The sequence below is a fragment of the Callorhinus ursinus genome, unplaced genomic scaffold (genome assembly GCF_003265705.2).
Source record: "Callorhinus ursinus isolate GAN/ISIS: 27379988/994484 unplaced genomic scaffold, GSC_fseal_2.0 scaffold10, whole genome shotgun sequence".
Lineage (NCBI taxonomy): Eukaryota > Metazoa > Chordata > Mammalia > Carnivora > Otariidae > Callorhinus > Callorhinus ursinus.
This window is the reverse complement of record NW_027397072.1, coordinates 63,487,614-63,501,869: the sequence shown is the minus strand read 5'-3', so window position 1 is coordinate 63,501,869 and position 14,256 is coordinate 63,487,614. Positions and strand designations below refer to the sequence as shown.

Here is a 14,256-nt window from a genome sequence, read left to right as displayed (position 1 = left end):
TCTTAATTCTGGTCTTAATCACCAATAGTGGGTTAATTCTCAATCCATTAATTAGAAGTATGAGGCAATCCATTTTTAAAAATTAAATGAATATTCATTACAAAAGAAAGCACATGTTCCCTTAAGAATATCTCTATAATTAGACCTGGTACTTTATGGTTTTATATAAGGTAAATTGACATCTCTAAGTTCTCCATTGTTAAAGTGCAGATAACACCAACTGCTATGTCTAAGCACAAAAACAGGAGGTGATATTAAGGAAGACGGAAAGCACTACAGAACTGGAAGGTGTTCTGTATATACATGCATATATAGTTAATCATGTCAACTATGCACTTCTGTAGACATCAAGTGACTACACAGTAATGAAAGCAGACTTCGCATATAGTAAATAAATAGTAAATAAAATGTCATTGAGAGTGCTATGACATACTTAATCATAAAATGAATTCTTCTCAATATCAGAAGTTTATTACATTTATTCTGTACTTAAGTCTACTCTGAAAAGTAACAGGTACCTCCATAGCGCTACCCTTCCACCTTACTGCCACCACTACCCCCACTTGGATGAGTCTACAGAGTTTGCATTGGGTTACAGGAGATATTAAAGAGTCCAAGGTACCATCGATTTGATTTGTTAGCATCAATAAACAGTCCATGAATATATTCTGGATACACTTTCTCCCTTCTTGGGATACTTTAGGACATTTCCTCACTTATTAGTAACCAGGATGAAGAAATGAAAGCACACGGGCATCTGGAAATGAACTGGTAAAGGGGCTAATGGCCAAAGAGATCACCATTCACCAAACAGATTTTAGATTCAAATATGCATACTTCCTAGGTCATGGTAGCCAAAAAAGTCTTGCCACAGTTATTTTTATTTTATTTCTACCTCATATAAGCATATTTGATGGAAAGGCTGTCCACAATGGGAATTATCACACACTTGATCAGGAATGGCGCCATCAAGTTGATAGGCATAACAAATCCCACAATCCATAGAAAAATCCTTCAAAAGAAAATATTTATAAGCAGATGTGTTTAAAACACCACAAGGTAACATAAGAATGAATAATACGGTATAGATAATATTAACTTTAAAAGTTTTTATAAAGGTAGCTATATCACAATATTACAGAAAATACAGTTATATCACTAACACTTTAAAAAAAGCTATTTGTAAGAAGCTTCCTTTTTTTCATCCAGTAAGTAACACACACAGATATAGTCAAAACAGATTCTATTTTGGGCTTAATTTTCCCATATTGTACATCAATATAATGCCACTGTAGTAGGTAAAGAGAAGAACTGACATTAGCTAGTGATTACTAAATTTCAAAATTCTGTAACTAAAGGAATAAGCCAAAAACATCCCCACCACTTTGACAGTCTACAACCTCGGCGGCTTAATCAAAAATCAATTCTAAGTTTATTATTTTTGCAACATAGTAATGTCTATTCATTTTTAAAACTGTACTGCCACTTTTCACAAATACATCAAGCTAATTAAAACTTTATTTCAATCATCCATAAGTAGATACTAATAGAATATCCAAACATCTCATTAGCTACTTTGGACCTTTCCCCCTATTTTTAATAATAAAGATATCTGTCATTAATCACTTTATTGCTACGAAGACCATGAAAAAAGTATACTTAAACCACTAATCAAAGGTTAACAAGTTCTTTGATGCTACTGTTGCTTGCAGTTCAGAAGTCTGTTATAATATTCTTCCAACTCCCTCCCTCTCAGCCTCATTTTTCTCTGGTGTCTAAAAGAGGAACATTTAATTTTCATTATGCTATGCTGTTTGGAATATCAAAGCACTGATAAAACTTACAGATTTTTCCAGGTTAGCACGAGCTGGAAAATCTATTTCTAAAACATCTTTCAAGTTTTGTAACAGACTATTTTCTGGATCCCTGAAAGCATGAAAAAAAACTTTGTTGTTAAATTTGCAAAACAGAAAAATAACAATTGTGTTGCAAAGGTACCTACCACAAATGTATGTTTCTGCTCAGCTTAATTCCCAGAGGTTTTACCACTTCAGATATTAAAAAAAAAAAAAAAATTTAATAATTTAGCATCTGCTGCTCTCACTTTGTAAAGATATTTAGCACAAATTTTTTTTTTTTACTGAGATATAACTGGCATATAACACTATTAGTTTTTGGTGCACAACATAATAATTTGGTATATGTTTTTATTGCAGTACACTCACTACAAAGGTTAGTTAACATCCATCACCACTTACAGTTACAAATGTTTTTTTGATGAGAACTTTTAAGATCTACTCTCTTAGCAACTTACAAATATAAATATTATTAAATACAGAATTTGCTAATTACTTGACTGGAAAATCTAAATCATATTTTTTTAAAAACCACAAAAGTACACAGTTCAGAATGATGAGATATTTTCATTTAAAATGATTACCAATATATTAATATTTCAGAATATTTTAACAGTGCAAGATAAGAATTTTATGAGTCTGTTAAAAACATTTAAATATGAGATCTCATACCATGGTCTGCTCCAAGAAAGCAGCACTCAGGAAGCATAGTAGGATGCCTGGGGTCAACGTTTATATTTATTGAAGCATTATTTCCTAGAATAAAAGAATATTGAAGTTTACAGAAGTAGAAAAGTTCATCAAACGAAAAATAAAGGGGTATCTATCTGGGTACTTAGTGTACCAAAGGAAAGATTAGCCAATATTTTATAGTTTTTTAATAAGCATATTAGTATTTTATAGTCGAAAAGAAATAAATTTTGAAGTTATGATTATGACTAAAGATTTGGGGATCCATCCAAAGTTTCAAAATACATAGTCAATCCATTGAGTTACTATAATTAATTTATACTACAATTCTGGTCAGATTTCTAAAAGAGTGATAAAGATCTTCAAAAGAAATCACAAAATTAAGAAATAGTTATCTAAATGACTCCCATGACCTCCTTGAAAAGCAGAACTGTGGTCAGAAATTAAAAGACAAGAAATACAATAAATGGTAAAAACAAACATGTTTATGATTTTTATGAAGTTTTATCAAAACATTTTCTATCAATAATCACTTTCAATGTTAATGGACTAAATTCTCTAATCCAAACGACATAGGGTGTCAGAATGGATAAAAAAAAAAAAAAGACCCATCTATATGCTGCCTACAAGAGACTCATTTTACACCTAACAGCACCTGCAGATTGAAAGGGAGGGGGTGGAGAAACAATCACACACATGGGTGTCAAAAGATGCAGTAGCCCTACTTATATCGGACAAACTAGACTTTATATTTTTTAGATTCAATTACTATATAGTGTATTACTAGTTTCAGAGGTAGAGTTTAATAATTCATCAGTTGCATATAACACCCAGTGCTCATTACACCAAGTGCTCTCCTTAATGCCCATCACCCAAATACCCCATCCCCTCACCCACCTCCCCTCCAGCAACCCTTAGTTTGTTTCCTATGATTAAGAGTCTCTTATGGTTTGTCTCCCTCTCCGATTTCATCTTATTTTATTTTTCTCTCCCTCTATGATATTTTGTTTCTTAAATTCCACATATGAGTGAAATATAATTGTCTTTCTCTGATTTATTTCACTTAGCATAATACCCTCTAGTTCCATCCATATCGTTGCAAATGGTAAGATTTCATTTTCTGATGGCTGAGTAATATTCCACTGTATAGATACACACCACATCTTCTTATCCATCTGTTGATGAACACATCTGGGTTCTTTCCATATTTTGGTTATTGTGGACACTGCTGCTATAAACAATGGGGTGCAAGTGCCCCTTCAAATCAGTATGTTTGTATCCTTTGGATAAATACCTAGTAGTGCAATTCCTGGGTTATAGGATAGCTCTGTTTTTAACTATGGACAAACTAGACTTTAAACCAAAACTGTAACAGGAGATGAAAAAGGGCATTATATCATAACAAAGGGCACAATCCAACAAGAACATCTAGCAATTGCAAATACTTACGCACCCAACGTAGAAGCACCCAAATATATAAAACAATTAATAACAAGCATAAGAACTAATTGATAATAACACAATAATAGTAGGGGGCTTTAACACCCTATTATATCAATGATCATCTAAGCAGAAGATCAACAAGGAAACAATGGCTGTGAATGACACACTGGACCAGATGGACTTAACAGATATATTCAGAATATTCCATCCTAAAACAGCAGAATACACATTCTTTTCAAGTGTACATGGGACATTCTACAGAACAGATCACATATTAGGTCACAAAACAGGCCTCAACAAATACAAACAAATTGAAATCATATCACTCTCCTTTTTTAGTCAATGTTATGAAACTTAAAATCAACCCACGAGAAAAAATTTGGAAAGACCACAAATAAATGGAGATTAAACAACATCCTACTAAACAATGAATGGGTCAACCAGGAAATAAAGGAAGAAATTTAAAAATACGTGGAAACACATGAAAATGAAAACACAACAGTCCAGAACCCTGGGGAATGTAGGAAAAGTGGTCCTAAGAGGGAAATATATAATAGCAATACAGGGCTACCTCAAGAAGCAAGACAAATCTAAAATCTCCAACAACCTAACCTTACACCTAAAGGAGCTAAAAAAATAATAAATGAAGCCTAAAGTCAGCAGAAGGAAGGAAATAATAAAGACTAAAACAGAAATAAATAATACAGTAACTAAAAAAAAACAGCACAACAGATCAATGAAACCAGGTGCTGGTTCTTTGAAAAAATAAAATCAATAAACCTCTAGCCAGACTTATCAAAAAGAAAACAGAAAGGACCCAAACAAATAAAATCACAAAGAGGAGAAGTAACAACGAACACCAAAGAAATACAATTATAAGAGAACATTATGAAAAACTTATAGGCCCAAAAGTGGAACAACCTGGAAGAAATGGATAAATTCCTAGAAATATATAAACTATCAAAGTGGATCAGGAAGAAATAGAAAACTTGGACAGACTGATAATAAGCAAAGAAACTGCATCAGTAATCCAAAAACTCCCAGGAAACAAAAGTCCACAGCTAGATGGCTTCACAGGTGAATTCTAGCCACAGTGATCACACAACGAAAAGAAATAAAAGGCCTCCAAATCAGCAAGGAAGAGGCCAAACTTTCACTCTCTGCAGATGACATGATACTCTATATAGAAAACCCAGAAGACTCCATCAAAAAACTGCTGGAACTGATAAATGAATTCAGTAAAGTTGCAGGATACAAAATCAATGTACAGAAATCTGCTGCATTTCTATATGCCAATAATGAATCAGCAGAAAGAGAAATTAAGGAATCGATCCCATTTACAATTGTACTAAAAACTGTAAGATACCTAGGAATAAACCTAACCAACTGAAAGCCTGTACTCTGAAAACTATAGTGATCAAAAAAACTGAAGATGACACAAAGAAATGGAAAGACGTTCCATGCTCATGGATTGGAAGAACAAATATTGTTAAAATGTCTATACTATCCAAAGCAATCTATACATTTAATGCAATCCCTATCAAAACACCAAAAGCATTTTTCACAGAACTAAAACAAACAATCCTAAAATTTGTATGGAATCACAAAAGACCCTGAATAGCCAAAGCAACCTTGAAAAAGAAAAGCAAAGCTGGAGGCATCACAATTCCAAACTTCAAATTATATTACAAAGCTGTGGTGATCAAAACAGTATCGTACTGGCACAAAAACAGACACACAGATCAATGGAACAGAATAGAACATCCAGAAATAAACCTACAACTATCTGGTCAACTAATCTTTGACAAAGCAGGAAAGAATATCCACTGGGAAAAGTACAGTCTTCAACAAATGGTGATGGGAAAACTGGACAGAAACATGCAAAAGAATGAAACTGAACCACTTTCTTACATCAAACACAAAAATAAATTTAAAATGGCTGAAAGACGACCTAAGCATGAGACCCTGAAACCATAAAAATCCTAGAAGAGAACACAGGCAGTAATCTCTTTGTGACACTGGTCATAGCAACTTCCTTCTAGATATGTCTTCTGAGGCAAGGGAAACAAAAGCAAAATTTGAGACTGCATCAAAATAAAAAGCTTCTGCACAGAGAAAGAAACAATCAACAAGACTAAAAGGCAGCCTACAAAATGGGAGAAGCTATTTGCAAATGACATCTCTGATAAAAGGCTAGTATCCAAAATGTATAAAGAACTTGTAAAACTTAACACCCAAAAAACATATAATCCAATTGAAAAATGGGCATTAGATATGAACACTTTTTTGCAAAGAAGACATACTGATGGCCAACAGACACAAAAAGATGCTCAACATCACTCTTCATCAGGGAAATAGAAATCAAAACTACAATGAGATACCACTTCACACCTGTCAAATGGCTAAAAACAATGTAACAACAGGTGTTGGTGAGGATGTGGAGAGAGGGGAACCCTCTTGCACTGCTGGTGGGAATTCAAACTAGTGCAGCCACTCTGGAAAACAGTATGGAGGTTCCTTAAAACGTAAAAAATAGAACTACCCTATGAACCAGCAATTGCACTACTAGGTAATTACCCAATGAACACAAAAATACTAATCCAAAGGGATACATGCACCCTGTTTATTTAAAGCAGCATTATCTACAATACCCAAATTATGGAAAGAGCCCAAGTATCCATTGACTGATGAATGGATAAAGAAGTAGTGGTATAGATATACAATGGAATATTACCCACCCATAAAAAAAGAATGAAATCTCGCCATTTGCAACTATGTGGCTGGAGCTAGAGAGTATTATGCTAAGTGAAATAAGTCAGAGAAAGATAAATACCATATGATTTCACTTATATTTGGAATTTAAGAAACAAAACAAATGAGCATGGGGGGAAAAAAAGAGAGAAACCGAGAAACTCATAACTATAGAGAGCAAAGTGATGGTTACCAGAGGGAAGGTAGGTGGTGGGATGGGTTAAATAGGTGAGGGGGATTAAGGAAGGCACTTGTCATGATGAGCACCCAGTGTTGTATGGACGTGTTCAATTCTATATGGTACGCCTGAAACTAATATCACACTGTATGTCACCTAGAATTTAAAAACTTAAAAAATACAGAAATAAAAAACATTTTCTGAGTTCTTTTGTTCCATTATAAGTTAACAATGAATTCAATTCATATTAAATCAGCAACTCTTCACTCAATAACAAAAGCAACTAACCTAGTTTATAGAATCTAAGAAAATCTATTTCTATTTGGCACTAGATTCTTTTATAAATTCTACCTACTGGAATATTGTACTAATTTCAGAAATTTTACTATTTTTTTGAAGGTATATTAGTATAACTGTAAGGTCTATTTGGATTGTATTTTTTATAGTAAAAATGGCTTGATAAATTTTTTTTTAAAGATTTTATTTATTTATTTGAGAGAGAGAGAGAATGAGAGACAGAGAGCACAAGAGGGAAGAGGGTCAGAGGGAGAAGCAGACTCCCCGCTGAGCAGGGAGCCCGATGCGGGACTCGATCCCAGGACTCCAGGATCATGACCTGAGCCGAAGGCAGTCGCTTAACCAACTGAGCCACCCAGGCGCCTGGCTTGATAAATTTTATACACTATAGCATGAGCTTTTGGCTAAGGTTGGCAACAATACGAACACAATTACAACAGATCTGACAAAAAGAGGTAATCAAGTAAAATAAAAAATGACTACAAATCATTCATGAGAAAAACAAAAATACAAAAGTTAACTTATAATCTCATTTGTTTATACATTCTTTACCATGAGCACAAATTCCATATTAGCCTTTAGCAATGTCATGTACTAACGGCTCCAGAAAGTACTTTCACTTAACAGTGGATATATTATTCAATGTATTTCAATTAATTTGCTGAAAACTTGGTCTTAAAAAGACAAATCAATGCCTGAAGCAAAAAAAAAAAAAAAAAAAAAGAGCTAAAGGTAAATATAGAGAGTGTGAGTAAAAACCAGGTTGTCTGTGCTGAATGAGAAATATAATAAAAGGTGTATTTAATCGTTACCTGATCAAAATAATTAAATGGAATCATGAAGAAAATTAGTTACTACACTCCTTTGAAGAAAATATTTTTATTCTTAATATCTATTCACAAATACACCATAATTTGTTAATTATTCCAAATTAAATGCCGTTAAAGACTTTTTAGACTGAGTAACAATACCACTTGTAGAACTGCTTGCACAATGATACCTTCCCTTTCTCATAATTACATGTTACTTCTTTTCTCCCAGATAATCTATTATGCCTGGGGAGAAACTACAAAAATTGCTAATGTAGATATGATTTACCACAGAATTTCATAATATCCTTTGGAATATATGCCTTTTAACAATATATTTATTTGGGCTAAGGAAAACAAGAAGGAAAGATATAAATAAGTATCTTATAATCACCTAACTACACTACTTACTGTGAACTCAAATATAGTTTAAAACATCTAAAATATTGAGAGGCTGAACTATAAAACTGACATATATTGCTTGTTCATAATGAAAATACATAAAGCAATAATTTTATAATAAAGAGAATATGGTAATATTACAGGGATATTTACATCTATATCACATCTTATTCATTAATATATTTATAGTAAAGAAAATACCTAAAATATGTTTAATTATTATTCTGTGCTTTCTGATTACTCTTCAATGGCATGCATGGCTCACTTCAGCTTCCTTTATCCTCTAAATTTTGTCAGAAAATATTCCCAGATCTGTTCACATTAATCTTGTCTAGTCTCATGGATGAAGACTGCATTATTATAATTTTTTCCCTAAGTAATGTAAGTCTTGAAAAGCCTGTTCTACTATTTCTAATTAAAAGTTAATTAAACAGTGTCTCTGAATGATACTTCCATTGATCATCACCTTTTATAATGAAACACCTCAGTATTTGCCCTTTTCTCCTGAAATATTTATTCAAATACATAGTAATAAATCACAGTTCATCCCAAAGTTTTAATAGTTGACTTCAAGCAAAAAAAAAAAAAAAAAAAAAAAAAAAGTCTCACCTGAGAGTCCAATGTCCTCTTTAGATTCATTTTCCTAATTAATACAAAGTACACACACACACACACACACACACACACACACACACACACACACAGTCTCCTTAATCCTTTTTCTGTACCTAGTGCAATTCTGCGTGCTGTTGCACTCCGGGTAGGTTTTTCTGGCTCAAGTACCCAAGTCTTCTCATCGATTTCATCCATAACATCCCAGAATGCCTTCAGTGATTCTAAGGCTGCCAAAAACTGACCGTAAATGCTTATTAAGGAGCTCTGTGAAAGACAGAAAAAGCTGCATAAGTTGCGAGACACTCTTATCAACAGCAGATAATCTTTCACTTAAAATACAATTTAGAAATTTTAAGCTGTTTCATTTCAGCTGAAAATACTGTAGTAAACAAGAGTCAACTCTCCCTGCTTCATCTCTCTTCACCTCCATTAGCATTGACAGAATTTTTTGATTGTCATTGGGACTGTGCATCTTACCAGAAATTGTTTTTTAAAGACCGTATTTATTTTTATTATGATGGATTCTGTACTATATTTACAGAATAGTAATTACTGATACAAGATGACATGTATGTACTTTATTAATGACTATACTATATATGTATTGAGCATAGTGTCTATACAATTTTAGTATGAAAGTTATCAAGTTATCTAGTATACAGTTATCAAGTTAAATGCAGCACTATTTGTAATTTAATTAAATTACTCTTAAACATTATTAACTTCACACTTATTTAGGCAAAGAGTATAAAAAGGTTCTACACATATTTTCCCACCAAGTTTTTATTTATTAAATTCAAATAATAATGGGAGTACATTTTCTGTAATATAGATCTATTAATGAGAATAATGCATCTTTTGATGGATGGGGAACGATGTTTAATTGGGGCTGAAAGTTAGTGTTCCCCTTTATCAAAATCAATTGCAAATGTTAATCTGTTAATGCCTGTAATGAAATTTTACATATATCAACCCTGAAAATGTCTTTTCACACACACAGGCACCATGTGGAATGTGTAGTACTGACAAATACTGATACAAATCCAGAAGCACAGGATTTTAATAGAGACCATTCATTAATAGGAAGACATCTGTAGATTCTATGAGATTCTACTCTTTTTTTTCTTGAGGGAAAATCGACATACATTGTATTAGTCTCAGGTGTACAACCTAATTTATTATTTGTATACATTGTGAAACAATCACAGTAAATCTAGTTATCTGTCACCAAATTTACAAAAAAAATGTTCTGCCCTTGTGATGAGAACATTTAAGATTTATTCTTCCCAACTTTCAAATATGTAATGTAACACTGACTAGGTTTTATACATTTCTAAGAATTCAAACAAATTACAAATAAGGTTTCTTCTAATGTTAAACTTTTAGCCAATGTCTGAATTCAGTATTTCAGATATTAATCTTTTATGGGAATTAACAAATATATTTTCACTAATAAGAACTAAAGCCATTACTGATTTCTTTTTAAAGATTTTATTTACTTATTTGAGAGGAAGAGAGCGAGTAAGCACGAGCAGGGGGAGGGGCAAAGGTGATCCCAGGACCCCAGGATCATGACCTGAGCTGAAGGCAGATGCTTAACCAACTGAGCCACCCAGTCACCCCTACCATTACTGATTTTAAAAATCAATTTATAATTACTTTCAAAGTCAACAGTTTCTTATAAAGTAGTATATTTAAAGGTTACCACTATTTACTAAATATTTTTACATTAAAAGCAATCAAAACTAAAAGCTTAAAAGAAGAATTAAGGATCTTGTTGTTTCAAACAAGCAAAACATATTTTAAAAAACCACTGAAAATATCACAAATGTATTTATCCCAAATAACTGATACAAGCCAACAATGCAAGAATACAGTATACCCTGAGTAACATGAAAAGAAAATACTTCCTTAAAGCTATATTTTGTACTTATATGTGCTTAAGGAAAACCCATTTCATCTCATCACTTCAGTCGGGGTTTACACCTAGATGAAGTCATGGCTCAGTTTCACAAAGGCTGTGAAAAGTTCACTCTGCAAAAGTTCAACTCTGCAACCTTCAATAAAAGGCGGGGAGGTAAGAGTAGGAACAAAAGCTTGAAGGTAGAATACTTGTTCTCTATTGTTATGCCATACTTATCTATAAATTTAGATGCCAAAATCCAGAAATCAGAAACCAAACTCCCAAGTTTTGTTTTGTTTTTACTATGGGCTGCACTTTATTTCCTCTTTCATTAAATGTGCCACCATTCTTTAGATACCCACACAAGAAATCAGCTGTGATTTTTTTTTTTTACACCTAATACATTCAATAACTAAAGACCCGTTTTTGTTTTTAACATATTTCTTGGTAACTCTATTTACCCTAGTATTATTATGTACTATTAAAATAACCCCCTTGTTCTTGCTTCCACATCCAGACATGCCATCACTGACTTACTGAAAAATACCCTATCTAAAATGTAAAACTGAACATCAGTCCGCCTCAGAAAACCATTCAAAAAACCTTCAACTGGATTTTTCCCCTCTAGTCATATTTCCCTGAAGCTCATTATTTATATTCCAGTTAGGGTGATATTTGTATTCTGCAAACTGGATACTATAACTTAACTTCCTGGTTTACAACAAAACAATGTACATGGCAGTTCTCAAAGTGGTATTTTTCCTTTGTAATACCAGCACTTAATGATAGCAACACAAATTCCAAAATTTAAGTAAACTGAAGTCAACTACCTGATATAAAAGTAATCATTTATGACCTTCATCATTTTATTTATTAAGGCTACTGTTATTTATAGGTAGCTTGCAAATTATGTTTTATGTCAGTGATTAAAACCACAGTTCTTTATCATGGCTTGCAATTAACATTGTTTAATTTAGTTTTATATTAAATATGGGAAATATCCTATTTCCCAATAATCCATAGATATGTTTATACAGAGTAAACTAAAATACTTTCCATGGGTGTATTTACCACTCCAAGATTCAGTAAGCATCTTCTCTATGATCCCAAATTTCTACCTATGATTCCCAAATTTCTTTAGGCCAGATAGAGAACTCCAGAACTGCTCAGCTATCACTATACAGATGATCTCTATATGGCTAACAGACGCATCATATTCCTATTGCTCCACACTGATCTCATTATCTTCCCAGAGAAATCTTCCCCTCCTAGGTTCCCCACCCCCACCCCAGATGACAGAAGATACAACCAGGAATCTAAGCATAGATTACCAAGTAGTAACTAGATTACTAAAAAACCCTTCTAAATGAATTTTCTTCCTTTAGTTATAGCCCCCTAAAACTCATTATTTACATTGCAATTAAATTGATTTTTGTATTCTGCAGATCTGATACCATAATTTGTGTATAATAAGGCAATCAGTGATCATCAGATATATACACAATTGCTGGACAGTATGTTGATTTATTAATAGCTTTATTGAGATGTAAGTGATATACAAAGAGCTGTACATATTTAACGTGTACAAGTTGATGAATATGTCTATTTTTGCTTTGCTGCCTGTGCTTCTGGTGTCAATCGAGATCATTACCAAGACTAAGATCAGGAAGTATCCCCCTGTTTTGTAAGGAGTTTTTTAGTTTCAGGTATTATATTTAAGTCATTAATTCATTTTGATTTTTGTGTACAATGCAAGGTAAGGGTCTAATTTCCTTTTTTGCATATGGATATCCTATTTCCCAATACCATTTGTTGAAGAGACTATACTTTTTCAAAATCAGCACAATAATGTCTCTTTCCTTTCTCTCCCCTTATAGCTGTATCTGTATTTAAAAATCTATAATTACTTATTTCATTGTTAACCCAAGGAAAAGCTAACCAAAAAAACCAAAAAAGTCATAAAATGTTTTCACAGTGGCATCTTTCATTTGAAATAAGTACACCAAAACACAATGTCCATTTATGGTGTGTCTGACTGTAAATGAAATCTTAAACATAGCTCTACTTAAAACTACTCTGCATTTTGAACAAAAAATAAAAGATATCTTTTTAATAAAGGAAATGATAGTTTAAAAAAATAAATAAACAAAACAACCCTGGAAGTAGAAGTCAGTTAGTAATTAACAGAAAAGGTAAATTTTAAATCCTAAAAATTATATTTTACTATGTAGTCATGTGAAGTAGATACATTAAATATTACTTTTATGTTCTAGATAAAGAAAAAGAGTCCAAAAGGTGAACAGTGAGACACAGAAACATTTCTCTTGTGAATTTCCATGAACTTAGGAGGTAGACATTAGAACTAATGTATCAGTAAGCTATGTGAAAAACAGATTTTTCTCCAACTGCTTATTTAATCCATTAAATCATTCACAAACTCTTATTCTGAACTGATTTTCCTACTGAAATTGGAAAACAAAAACCCATTTCTAAATGCAGTTTCGAACAATGCAATATCTTATGTACATCATCATAAATGCCAAGGGAGCACACACTATAATATGATCAAAGTTAAATATTTTGCAAGAAGAAAAATTTTCTAAAAAATTTCTTCAGGGGCACCTGGGTGGCTCAGTTGGTTGGGCGTCTGCCTTCAGCTCAGATCATGATCCCAGGGTCCTGGGATGCAGCCCCGCATCAAGCTCGTGCTTAGCAGGGAGTCTGCTTCTCCCTCTCTGCTTTCCCTCAAATTAAAAAAAAAAAAAAAATTAAAAAAAAATTTCTTCAAAACTAAAAATTGCCAAGTTCCCATTTTTTTTTTTAAGATTTTATTTATTTATTCATGAGAGACAAAGAGAGAGGCAGAGGGAGAAGCAGGCTCCCAAGGAGCAGGGAGCCCGATGCGGGACTCGATCCCAGGACCCTGGGATCATGACCTGAGCCGAAGGCAGACGCTTAACCATCTGAGCCACCCAGGCGCCCTCCCATTTTTTAATATAAGGAGTTTCACATCTCACCAAAGCTACTTTTTTAAGATTATTTTGGAGGTGGGGGGTGTAGGGGAGCAAATTTACAATGTGCAAAATGAGTTTAAAAATGAATCAAATAAAGCCAAACTCAGGAAAAAAGTTTACTGATATTAAGAAGTAATATTAAAATAAAATATTAAATGTTGGCAAAGATGTAAAACAATCTAAACTTCCATTTGCTCCTGGTAAGCATGTAAAATGGTACAACGGCTTTTGAAAAGATCTGACACCTTCTTTAAAGGTGTCAGATCTATCTTATGACCTAGCAGTTCCACTCCAACGG

General features: G+C 33.0%; 1 protein-coding gene across 4 annotated transcripts in view; it reads right to left on the bottom strand.

Moving 5' to 3' along the window:
• FANCL (FA complementation group L) overlaps window positions 1-14,256 on the bottom strand; it is an 88,968-nt gene that overhangs the window by 986 nt on the left and 73,726 nt on the right. For all 4 annotated transcript variants that reach the window (XM_073897687.1, XM_073897686.1, XM_073897685.1 and 1 more), the window contains 5 exons: window positions 9,155-9,305; window positions 2,529-2,612; window positions 2,003-2,048; window positions 1,845-1,926; window positions 896-1,012 (listed from right to left, as the gene is read on the bottom strand). In XM_073897687.1, coding sequence (XP_073753788.1) covers window positions 896-1,012; window positions 1,845-1,926; window positions 2,003-2,048; window positions 2,529-2,612; window positions 9,155-9,305 — 480 coding nt within the window. The remainder of the gene's footprint in view (window positions 1-895; window positions 1,013-1,844; window positions 1,927-2,002; window positions 2,049-2,528; window positions 2,613-9,154; window positions 9,306-14,256) is intronic.